At 40.0% G+C, this 12,956-nt stretch overlaps 1 protein-coding gene across 1 annotated transcript in view; it reads left to right on the plus strand.

Annotated features, from left to right (window-relative positions):
* The window catches only part of LOC119728237 (non-specific lipid-transfer protein-like), a 28,022-nt gene extending 15,284 nt beyond the window's left edge, over positions 1-12,738 (plus strand). Inside the window, exons 10-14 of the mRNA XM_038200392.1 lie at positions 6,234-6,387; positions 7,526-7,610; positions 8,655-8,787; positions 9,097-9,173; positions 10,619-12,738. Of these exons, the coding sequence (XP_038056320.1) occupies positions 6,234-6,387; positions 7,526-7,610; positions 8,655-8,787; positions 9,097-9,173; positions 10,619-10,720 (551 nt within the window). The 3' untranslated portion in view covers positions 10,721-12,738. The remainder of the gene's footprint in view (positions 1-6,233; positions 6,388-7,525; positions 7,611-8,654; positions 8,788-9,096; positions 9,174-10,618) is intronic.
* The last annotated feature ends 218 nt before the right edge of the window (positions 12,739-12,956 follow it).

The following is a 12,956-nucleotide window of genomic DNA, read 5'->3' on the forward strand; positions in this document are numbered from 1 at the left end:
CACGTCAACTCGGTCCCAGTTTAACTTAATCCCAGGTCACTTGTGATGCTCTAGCATAAGGCGTGGAAGGGGCGAAAATCGTATTGCGCCATGTTTAAATTATAGGGCATATTAAAAATTATCCGACCTGTGTAATCGTGTCCGAAACATTAAAAATACACACGAGTCTATGACTGAGAGGTAGCTGCAGCCACTGTCATAGACACGTGTAATTCAAGCCGTAGACAAGTACTTCAGAACGGACACGGCCGGCCTTGCCTTGTTTGCGTGCAATACATTTATTTTTTCCCTATGGACCGAGTGGATTTGTGACCGAGTTGACCTGGGACCGAGTTGACCTGGGACCGAGTTGGCTTGGGACCGAGTTGAGCTGGGACCGAGTTGACTTGGGACCGAGTTAACTGGGACGAGTTGGCTAAGACCAAGTTGATTGGGGCTGAGTTTGAACAAAGGTCACATGTGGGCCGCGCTGCTGTGGCATGCATGGTACCGGCAGGGCTAGGCTATCGGCTAGGGCAGATCAATTATCGCGTTGAATCTTTGGCTGTGTCCTTTTGCGTTTCTGCAAACTACTGCAAGGTAACGTGCTATTTGGTTTGGTTAAATGTCGGGACAGTGACCTCATCCCGTGAAAAATGTAGCGATGTTTTTTTTTTCTTTCGATATTAAAATGTCGACATGATCCGGAAAGCTACCTCCACCATGTCCACACAGCTAGCTGGACAGGCCCCGGCGCGGCTCGGCGGCCTGCGCGGCCCGGGGCATGTCGGGCGGACGGGTACTGCCTTTATCCATGGAGGATTCCTCCATGCTTTATCTAGCCCCATAAATGTGGCCTATTTACTGGACTGCCTCCGTAAACATAGGCCACACATCCACATGTACAAAAATCGTGTCGACTTTGCCAAATTTTGATTTTCACATTTAGGCTTAGTTTGTAGGGTTTTTTTTGCTTTAGAAGCATACTCACCCTCTTTATAGGCTAATCAGAAAGTGCTGCCTTTTTCAGATGTATATTTTTCGTGAAATTTCCTGATTCATTTTTACACGTTTGTGTATCAAAATTTCAACATGAAATTTCACAAAAATTAGACATCTGAAAAAGGCAGCACTTTCTGACTAGCCTATAAAGAGGGTGAGTATGCTTCTAAAGCAAAAAAATCCTACAAACTAAGCCTAAATGTGAAAATCAAAATTTGGCGAAGTCGACACGATTTTTGTACATGTGGATGTGTGGCCTATGTTTACGGAGGCAGTCCAGTAAATAGGCCACATTTATGGGGCTATGCTTTATCATACGATTTATTGGTACAAGTCGTGTGCATGTATAGTGTACATTGTATAAAAAGTTATATCCAGGTACGTTGCTGCCGTGAAGTGTAACATAATATGGACAATGGTGACTGTATATGGGCCTTCAGGTGCATAGCGAGCCCCATAGTGTGGGGGGGGGGGGTAAGCTAAGGGGGGAGGTCAGGCCCGTCTGATTTTAGACCCGTGAACATGGCTATATACATAGCCACGCTTCAATCTATAGTTAAAACACTCCACTGTGATCCACGGTTACTGTGATCGACTGACCGTTCTAGCCGAATTTGACACAATATTTGCATACAAAAATGAGTTGCACAGAAAATCCAGCAGAATATTTTTTTCGGCAGAATTATGTAGATGAAGGACAGTGAAAAAGATTAGAGAAATATGGGCACATTTGGTTTGAAAACCTTCGGTTGTTTTTAAAGATTTCTGAAACACACCCTTACACAATGGCAGTGATTGGCACAGTAATATAAACTGGGTGATTGGCAGAACTTTCGAAGTATATTTAGCTGAATTTTACATGGTATTACGGTCATCCTGCCATGTAAGACTGTTAGTCGGGTACCCACTGGTGGGACTCCTACCGTTTTGCGCATGTGGAACTCGGGGTACCATAGTGTCATGCCTGTCTTTGATTTTCTGATCATTTTGAAAGCATTCGTTGTGACAAAGTTGTGCCGTATTTTACTTCGAATTTCTTGACAATGACAGATCCAACACTCGCTTAAATTCACAGGAAGCCTAACAAGTAAGTGATTTACCTATGGGCAAAATTATACGTGGTTATATGTAGCGGATCAAAAGATATGATTTCGCTTGTATTTATGCGAGGGAAGCGCGTGGCATTGTATAGGCCTACAACGCCACGTTCTCGGGTCTAGTCTGATTTTGTTTGTGTCTGATTGTTGGGGACAGACGGACATATTCATTTAATGATGTAGGTAATTATTATACTATATAGGCCCCCTAATTGTTATATTTTTTATTTTTTTTAGGTGTCGGAGCGGGGGAGATTTTCGACCCCCCCCCCCCACCCCCTCTAGATCAGCGCCTGGCCGTGTTCTAGTACACTAATCGGAAAGATTCCCATACCTGGCCATCAATAATTTTTCCCTGCAGTGACCTATCAGCCATCAGAAAGCGATGACATGTCCTAAAAAGTCAAATTTAGCAGGGAAAATGTTGAAGTATTTATTCTGAGAAAACACTTTTCAAACCAGTCTCATAGGGTTTGTGCACAGGGTGACAAGTGATGTCCAGGTATGGAATTCTTTCCCAGTAATCAACTTATCCCCAACATGTCTCAAGTACTGCTGGACTTATTGGTGTGGTGTCATGAAAATCAGACTCCGTGAAAATCGGACTCCTTTACCCTTTAGTTTTTATGCCCCGCGGCGAAGCCTAAGGTGCATACTGTTTCTGCTTTTCCTTCCGTGGGTGGGTGTGTGTGTGTCCGGACAAATCTTGTCAGAGCGATAACTTGAGAAATACTTAACATATGAACTTCAAATTTGGTTTGTGGATTGTTCTTGGTAATCCTAAGAAGCCTATTGCATTGAAGGCCGAAAGGTCAAGGGTCAAGGTCACAGCGGCTAAAACAAAAGAAATTTTGTCAGTGAGATAACTTGAGAAATACTTTACATGTAAACTTCAAATTTGGTTGGTGGTTTTTTTTTTTATAATCCTAAGAAGCCTATTGTATTTGGGGCCGAAATGTTGAGGGTCAAGGTCACAGTGTCTAAAACAATAGAAATCTTGTATTTACTCTGAGATCATAGTTATTAATTCATATAAAACCTACAGAAAACACTAATGATATAAGATTTGAGGCTTTGCATGGTGGGGTATCGGTATCGTTTTGGTTTGTGGTAACACCATGTGGTAATAACTACTGCTTAGATTTAACTTAAAAGATATTAGTTCCGAAAAGAACTTGTCCTGCTTATTATCAACTTTGCTCAGTAGTTTTTTGGTCTGTTAAGAACAGTCCTGCTGTAAGTTCTAAACGAACTTGTCTTTGGTCTCAACGTTTCGACTAGCCTGCTCTACTCATTGTCAGGAGACTGAAGATAGTTGGAGGTGCTACTCCTTAAGTAGGATTGGGAGTGCTTGCTGGGCATGCCCTGCTCGCTCGAGTGTGTTAGTTGAAATTGTTAGTTTTTTCAGTCAGTAGTGTCGTAATTAAGCGTATAATTCAAGGATCTGTTTGCCCTTTTCTTTTCTTGTTATCAATATGGTGGGTTTTTTTTTGTAAGGGTGGCATAATGCTATGCCCCAATTTATAACATATTAGCTCAAGTTGTCTACTGACACTCATTCAAATTGTCCATGTTTTGTCGACCGTATACTAAAAATGGACTCTCCATGGCAAACTCTTGGTGGCACACTGAATTGTGAATCGCCCGAATTAGTCCGTATTTCATGGAAACCTAAATTCACGCAACACCAGACATTTGGGACTCTCAATACTGTGTGTGATAGTATTATGAGTATGAGAGTCTCAAAATTTCAGATTCATTCCAGTCTACAATGGTCTTTGGAAAGAAATTGTTTAGGAAAGCCCGAGTTCGGCATTGCAGGGGGGCAGTTCCGTAAATTCGGACATACATGTACGACAGTTTAAAGAGCTTCTGTTGGTAGTGTGAATGTGATACATTACTAATGTGTGACATCTAATGAAGAGAAAACAATTACAGGCCAAACAAATGTACTATTACCTTTACAACGTGGTAAAGTCATGTGGTTGGACGTCAAAAAGAAGCTGAAATTTACAGAATTGCCTAGGGGAGCATATCATTGGTCGTTTCTGTTTCTTTGGATTCTATCGACAATGTTGATGTAGTGGAGGATGTCAACTGCAATTTCCTGATGGATCATGGATAGAGCAATAAAATGGTTTGAGTCTGCTGATCTTTGTATGTTGTTGCAGGGTTGGCCATTGGAGGTTTTGTAACATGTCCGTTACACTTGAGGCTCTTTGCTAGTCACCCGAGACAAATCTTGCTGCCCTCCAAGCCTCCACTGGACTTTTTCCAATTTCTTAATTTTGTTCAAAGGTAGAGTCCATCATTTGTAATTTGTGCATTATGATCTTTGAAGCAACCAAAGTGCTCAGAATCTAAAGAAGGGTGCTGCCAATGAAGTTTTAGCTCAGTGAATGCTGTATATTCCGAAGAAAAAAAAACATTTTCTAGGATCTCAATTTCAAATCAATAGTTGCTGAGTCCTGTTTTGAATTGCGCCCAATTCAGCGTCCGGGACACATTTTCTTTTAGCCGATTGCAGCTACACGAGGTCGCGCACTGAACCAGCGAATTATAGCAACCGCGCGCGTGTGCATTGTGTCAACGCTTCGCTGAATTAAAAATGAACTTGAGACGCATGGTTAGAAAGGCCCAGACTGCTCTGCATACTCTAATTTTGGTCGATTCAAGGTCCAATTTTGGTCCAATCATTTTTATACGCTGCCTCACGTACACCAGAATCACATCTGGAAAGATTACGTCTTGCAAAACCTAGTGTTCTGTTTACACTGCAGACTATTTGGTTTATGTACCATAAGTAATCTTTGGAGATTTCACTTCCTAAATATGGGTGGTTGGATACATCAGTAAAGTTAGTGTCCAGTGTCCACCGTTTCGTAGGTATAGTTTTGATGCACTTCTACATCTTGTCATGTGGAGAGTATGACACTTGTGTTAGTTGAAGGACATATGCTACTGGCAAGACCAGGCTACTAGACTATCCAGGTCTTTTTGTATTTGTTGCTGATGATGGGGCTGAAGATGTGAGAGAAGAACAGGCTGTCAGCAGCAAACAATTTTGAGCAGAATTGTGTGTGCGTTCGCATGCATGCATGAAACATGTATAATCATTAAATGTGTTTACGGCTCACTGGTCTAGTTTCTGTCACTGGTCTAGTTTCTGTACGAAGCCATCTATTATTATTGACATGCTTTTTGTCATGTGCTTTTTGTCATGTGCTGCGGTCTAGTTGACCTAAGATATGTCAGAATAGTCTGAATCTTTTGGTCTGGGAATCAGACTATACAAAGGCCATACCATCTTGCGTGAATTATCCCAGTAATAATGTCTTGCACCAAGACTACTCCTTTGACTTTGTGCACATTCACCAATGCGGCATGAGGGTACTACATTCTTCCCATTACCTTCTCAATAGACTCTTTACTTAAACTTGTTGACATTCACACTGAATGTCACAAAAGTGATATGATTTCAAGTATTAATGTACTGGCTAAAAGCAGAGTGTTAACATTATTTTTTTTGCAAGGGGCAATTCAGAATAGTCAATGGTAAAAAAAAATGATCTTTTTTCGATATGTGGGTGAGTGGGTCAAAAGAAATAACTAAAATCGATATAATAGAAAAATGATAATAAAAGTAAAGGGGGAAAAACCAATATACCAAGCGGCCTCTTCGAAATCGTCTGTGCTGTTCTGTCTTTGCTGTTTTGATAGCCGACCTCCGCGTCTCAATGGTCCACCTCGTTCCAACGGTAGATAAATGGGGATACCAGGCATATGGGGACAAGGTTAGGTTTAGTGTCATCATTGAAGTGGACTTAATTACAAGTCAGTAATGGTTAGGTTCTTTTGGTACAACGCGCATTGGCCAATACGGCAGTACAACACGGTTTGGTACATCAGTGGCGCCCACTTAATGGTGAAGCCAGGCTTGAATTGAAGACTAGTGGAGCACTGACACGTTTTTGACACAGTCAACATGAACGGCATCATGCGTGTATTTTTGTGCGAGATCCCGCCTGATCTGCAACACTTTTGAACACAGCAAAAGCTAGTTACAACAAAGCCAAAATCACAATTTTATTGTTATGTTACTTTCATATCTTGTTTAAAGTTGTGAGTTAATGTATTCCATTTGTTGTGATGCAGGATTAGCCCAGTGTAGTGAGCTGTGTTGGCAATTGCGTGGTGAAGCTGATAGGAGACAGGTCCCTGGAGCCAAGCTAGCATTACAGCATAACATTGGACTAGGAGGTGCAGTTGTAGTTACACTCTACAAAATGGGATTTCCTGATCACCCTAGGTGAGTAGGTCCTGAAATAATTGCATTTCAAAAAGGGGAAAATCATTAGATTTATGCTATATCAGATTTGAACCAGCCAGCCGACCCTGGCAAGCTTGATGGTCGAGTGGTAAGACGTCTGTCCTAGTAAGCAGGAGGTAGTTACACCCAAGTAGTTTGTAAAATATTTTCCTTTAATCAATCATGACAATGCTGCATGTACCGGTACAGTGTTTATAAAAACAATGTTACATTGGTGATTAACTTTTGTAGCAAGAAGTACCTCATCGAGCTCCTGAAACATCACTACATAATTTGGTTTTGAAATTTTTATTTTTTATGTTTTCACAAACAACTCTAAATCAAACTATAATACTGATTTGTTTGCTGACTAATGTTTTATAGCCTGTGAGCTGACTTAATATGTTTTGCATATTATAAGGCCTTAAAGTAACTCTTATATATTTGAATGGTTATTGTTTACTTGACCATTTAGGACAACCAATTGCCATCCTCTTGCGTATTAGTGGGCCTATGTTTCACTGGATTATTAGCTAAACTGTGATGTGAATGCATGTTTGGTAGCCTTAAATTTACTGGTCTAATAGTATACAAATATTGAGTGGATCAGCATGGAATGGGAGGAATATTATCGCAAGGTAAAATCTGGACTTTTCCATTTCACGAGGCGAAGCCGAGTGAACTGGAAAATCCAGATTTTACCGAGCGATAATATTCCTCCCATTTCACAATTTAAAGCCACTCAATATTTGTTTTATATAACTGACATATAGATCCCTGTCATTTGATATATTTGAACTTTTATTTCAATACAAAATTGATGAAAAATGTATTTTTCTCTTCCAAACCACCCCTTCACGAAAATGTTTGAGCCCAACGCGGTAGTGCTGGCTCTTTGGAACAATACGCGCAACGCTGAACGCGCACACCAGCATGCATTTGCTCACAAATACTGCGTCATGAAACAAAAATTATCCTAATTGTTCAATAGTATTTCCCATTCCCCATGGGCAGATAGTACTTTTTGAGCCCTGGCGTGAATGTCAGTAATAACGAATGACATGTGATGTGAGTTCCACCAGTCAAATGACAAGGATCTGTATGTCGGTAAATATAAATTGATCTTTTGTCTGACAAGGACACGAATCCAGCCCAGGCTGACAGCAGCTGAGACGTTCCAGTGTGAACAATTGTTCAACCTCATCGCAGATCACTTGAAAGAGGTAAGACAGCAACCCTGAAGTCAACAACCCTGGCTGTTTTCTGAAGAGCACACCTTGTAAATGAAATGTAGCAAACCATGCTCTGCACAGCAAATTGTTGCCTGAAAGGAGTATTCATGTGAAGGGATATATTTCCTTTGCATTCTGCAGCTATCAATTTAGTAATGATGAATACACAGAGTTTTACCATGTTGTATCTCAAAGACTGGTGCGATGCAAAGGATCTTGGCAAATTAGAGGGGCTGTTCACTAAAGGATTTGTGATTTTTTGTGTGTCAGATAATGGAATTACAAGGGACTGTCCGTCCACTGTGCTATGCTGAGAAATTGAATGAAATACAAATTTTCCTTGTTGAAAGATTGTAAACATTTGAAAATTTTAACAGCGAGTACTGTTTTAGGCCAAAAAAAAAGTCTCCGGTTTCTGGTATGGAGCTTGCCCCAAAAGTGGTGCGGTGACGCGGCTTTTTTTTTTTTTTTTTTTTTGGCTTCAAATGTCGGCTGATGACCTCAAATGGTGCCCGACTAAACTTAGTGCAAATATATGGGAGTCCAGAGAGGCCACATAAAGCTTATTCTCGATCATAACCCCATCTAAAAACACGTTAAAATTGTGCAGCAGCAGAATTCCAGTCAAACCAGTGAGTTTGGCGGTTTTCAGACATCATCTTTTATTGAAAAAAAAACGTTTTCATTTTGCCGACACGCATGGCTACGGCAACGCGCACGCATACCAGAAACCGGAGACTTTTTTTTTTGGCCTTAGCTTCCTGTTGGCTCTTTCCATGGTGTTTCTTCAAGAAAGACAAGATTTGGTGCAGTGATATCATAAAATGTAAAGCATCCATGTTAAATCAATTCCTTTATGAGATTTGCTGTGCCTTAAATAAGCATTCTTTGTTTCTGTGCCTGTTTCTTACCAAAGGTGTAATATGAGGATTTTCGGTATGTTTCTATCAATAAACTCATTTACTCCAGTTTCAATGCATCATTGAAATATATTTGTCATTTTTCTTTTCTTGTATGATTGCTTCATTTCTTCAGGCTGGTGGTGACCTTGTTGAGAAGACCAAAGCCTCCTTTGGGTTCAAGGTTATCGATGGGCCTGGTGGTAAGACTGGATTCTGGGTGGTTGATCTCAAGACTGGTACGGGCAGTGTTAAACGAGATGTACAGGGTAAAAACACGCTTTGTTTTTGTCAATATATAAACTTACCACTTCATCCAATTTATAAAATGTTTTTGTTCCTAAATTATGGTGTTATGAGGTACATCATGGTGTGCAGATTGTAATTTGAATTTGGAGTATTCTTAAGAGGAGGTGAAATACAAGCAATGAAGTAATGCTGCTCTGTTTGGATTGATGCTTTTTGTGGCAAAAAGTGGTGGTCTACTTATCAGTCATTTATTTTGGTGATTTTTTTTCATCAATTTGATAATTTAGCAATTTGTACATCTTAATTTCTTTCCCATTTTTGCATTGCAGAAAAAGTTGACGTGACATTCACCATCAAGGATGCTGACTTGGTTCAATTGATGATGGGAAAGCTCCAGCCACAATCGGTAAGAGTCCTGACCATTCCTTTTATTACCGCAGTTGGCAAAACCAAGCAACAGTTATGGATGAAATTCTTGTTAATCTGTATCTTACCTCCTCTCTGGAAGTCTTCCCTCAAGCACTTCCAGTCAAACTGCATGTAAAAGATGGTTTTGCCCTTCACCAATGTAATTATAAACACTGTGTACTCAGTGTTGTACTACCAGAGTAGTTTATGAATGTTTTATTTTTCTCTCACAATCACTTGGGACGACACTGAGTATACAGTGCTTTTGAATTACGCCGGTGAAGGGCAAAACCGGCTATTGAATGGACACCATCCAACACAAATTCCATCTGATGAATTGCATGTAAAAGTGGTAACTGAAATCTCTTGTTAACATGGTTTCCTGCTGAACTGTATTACATTTGGCCACTCTTTTTAACCAGTGATGCAGCCATGGCCAGTAGTAATGGTGGAGTTATTTAGAGGGTAATGGCTTTGTATTGCCAGAATAGGTAAAACTTTTGTGCATTCATTGTTAATAAATTATCATGGTATTCTAAGATGTCTGGGCCATTCCGGTTGCAGTTTATGTACAGCGTGCATCTTCATCTTTTCTGTGCTGTTCTAAAATGCAAGTGTCAGGTCATGTGTGTGTGTGTGTCAAGTTTGCTTGAAGATAAATTCATTATCTCACTTGCGCTCTTGGAACAGAAAATGTAATGTGTTGGTGTTCCACGTGCACTTGGCCTTCAGCCTAGTGGCATATGGGACACAGAAGCACTGCATCATTCTGTGTTCCACTCACGCCTGTGGAATATTATCTAATAATACCCTCTGAGGTTTTCACCCATCACAGACATTATTTCATTAGCACTTATAACTCAGGGTTGCCCAAGCGCTTGTGAGAAAGATTCACAATCTTCTGATGGTGGGACTCGAACCCACCACCGCCTGCTTACTAGTCAAATGTATACTCAGGGCTGCCCAAGAGCTTGTGAGAAAGATTCACAATCTTCTCATGGTGGGACTCAAACCCACCACAGCCTGCTTACTAGTCAAATGTATACTCAGGGCTGCCCAAGAGCTAGTGAGAAAGATTCACAATCTTCTCATCGTGGGACTCAAACCCACCACCGCCTGCTTACTAGTCAAATGTTTACTCAGGGCTGCCCAAGAGCTAGTGAGAAAGATTCACAATCTTCTCATGGTGGGACTCGAACCCACCACCGCCTGCTTACTAGTCAAATGTATACTCAGGGCTGTCCAAGAGCTTGTGAGAAAGATTCACAATCTTCTCATGGTGGGACTCGAACCCACCACCGCCTGCTTACTAGTCAAATGTATACTCAGGGCTGCCCAAGAGCTAGTGAGAAAGATTCACAATCTTCTCATGGTGGGACTCGAACCCACCACAGCCTGCTTACTCTGTCCCTAAACTTGCGTACTTTACCTTTTTTATTTCAGGCATTCTTCAGTGGTAAACTCAAGGTGGCTGGTCAGATGAGGTTTGCTACCAAGTTGCAAGCAATCCTCCCAAAGGATATGGCAGTCAAGGCTAAACTTTGAGGTCACATAAACTAACAACTTGAAAACGTACACATTCAATGAAAACCAGATTTTCAAGCAGGAGGAAAATTCAAACAATTATGAGAACTCATTTAAGATTTTAACTCATTAATTTGTGTCCATGAATGGGTAATGATGGAAAAACGTCCTGAAATCCCTGAATGGTTGAAATTCAAAATGCAGGGAAGTGTTTACTAGCTTTCAGTCCCAACATTATTGACTCTGATAAGGGGGGGGGGGCAGAGACCAGTCCTGTGATATCTGAATTGTTCCATAACTAATATTTGGACAATTCTTCGGCCGATGTCTTATTTAAAAAAAATAGTTTTTCTGGAAAAAGACCAATTTGAAAAACAAATCTATTTGTCTTGGTGAATTAAACGGCTGAATAGCATGGACAGTACACATAAAATAAATTCAAATTTAAGAATGGCTTGGGTGGTTTTTTGGGGGGGTGTTTTTTATACATGTAATTCACTTTTAGTTTCAGGCCAGTTTCATTGTATACTTTCTTTGTCATAGTCTTGATGTACCTTAGAACATATTGGGGGATGTTTGTACATGCTATAATGGGTGCATTCTATTAGCTTACACTTGTCGGCAAAACTTACATGAGAGCGTTGTTTAAAAGCTAATGAACTATACCCTCCAAAGATGAACATGTATTGATATTTGCAATGTACTTTTTAAAAGTTGTGAAAAGTGGGTGCTTTGAAGGTTCGTTTTTTTGGGGACACCCTGTATATGTATACTACATGTCTACAAACGGCAATCAATGTATCAACCAGAGATCTGTACATGTACTGTGTGCATTGTGCGTATTCTGATGCACTACAGAGTTGGGCCACGGGCATTTGAACAGCTAAAGCTAAATATGTGCTCATTTCAAATAATTGGGGGATTATTGTTAAAATCAGATATATCCAGATTTTATTGGGGTGTTTTCAACATGTTCAAACACTTGATACTTTGCATGAACTCCCTCTGTCTATCTGTAGAGAGCTTTATTATTCCTTGACTTAACCTTGGGAAAATAGAGTGCTCCATGGGCTTTCCATGACTACACCACTAAAAGCAGTCAAATTTTTATATTATCCTCTCCTCTTCATCCCCTTGTCTTTTGCCCAATCCTCCCTGCTGTAATTTTAGATAATAATGTACATACATAATCAATTTATATTAAATATGTCTTGTGATGGTATTGTAGAAGTCTGCTGAGCGATTCTTGGGGAATATTATGTAAAGTGTGAATCAAAACGAAGATTTGCACCCTAGTGATGATGAAGAGACGCCCATTGGGAAAACTCACATTGACATTTGGATTACAGATTCTGATACTTTCATGGATTTGTACGCCTGTTTACGTGAATCTTTGTTGCCTATAGATTCAGTTTTTGGTATTAATTTTCACAGAATAATTTTTGGGAAATATTATAAATTGGTTGGTATTTAAGTAATAATTTATATATATTTCAAAATTATTGATAGTGTTGATGTCTTATGCATGATTTTGAAATGGTTCTGTCTTGTGTTTGTAAAAAGGATACATTCAGTGCACATAATCGATATTCAATTTTGAGGGGTCATTTTATTTAAAGCAAATTGATGACGTCGTAATTCCGCTAATTCCTCATCAGCAAATATACCTTTGCAGTTAAAATAAGGTTCAAATGTGTTACCTTACAGATGCGCTAGAGATTCATTAAATGAATTAGACATTTTCAGACTAATTTGATTCATTTACACCACAGTGTGCCCTAAATTGACAACAAGTCGAGTCATCGTCCCTTGACGAGTGGCAGAGTTTATTGGAGGGTAACCTTTGTATGCATATGGCGTAAATGTAAATGCATTTATGATGGAATTCTAATAAGGGTTTTCTTAGCCTTTTGTTAACAATAATCAGAATTCCATAATCACATGGTCGTCATTGCATAGAAACAAATATTTCTGACATGATGTTGCAGCTGATTGTTCCTGAGATTGATTCATTTTGAAATAAAATAATGAAAAGATATCTTGGAGTAGTTTTATTGACGCATTTGTATCGAGTTTGGTCAGTTCACCAAAGTGAAATCCGTGCGATGAAAGAACGCAAACATTGGAGGTCACCACCGCCCTTGCAAATAGGCTATGGATAGGACCGGTGATGTGTACATAAACCCAGGCTCACCCCACTCTAGTGTCTATGTTACACCCCAACTATGCGTACTCCCAAAACCGAAAAATACGTTTG

This window comes from Patiria miniata, unplaced genomic scaffold, assembly GCF_015706575.1.
Source record: "Patiria miniata isolate m_02_andy unplaced genomic scaffold, ASM1570657v1 HiC_scaffold_20, whole genome shotgun sequence".
Taxonomy (NCBI): Eukaryota; Metazoa; Echinodermata; class Asteroidea; order Valvatida; family Asterinidae; genus Patiria; species Patiria miniata.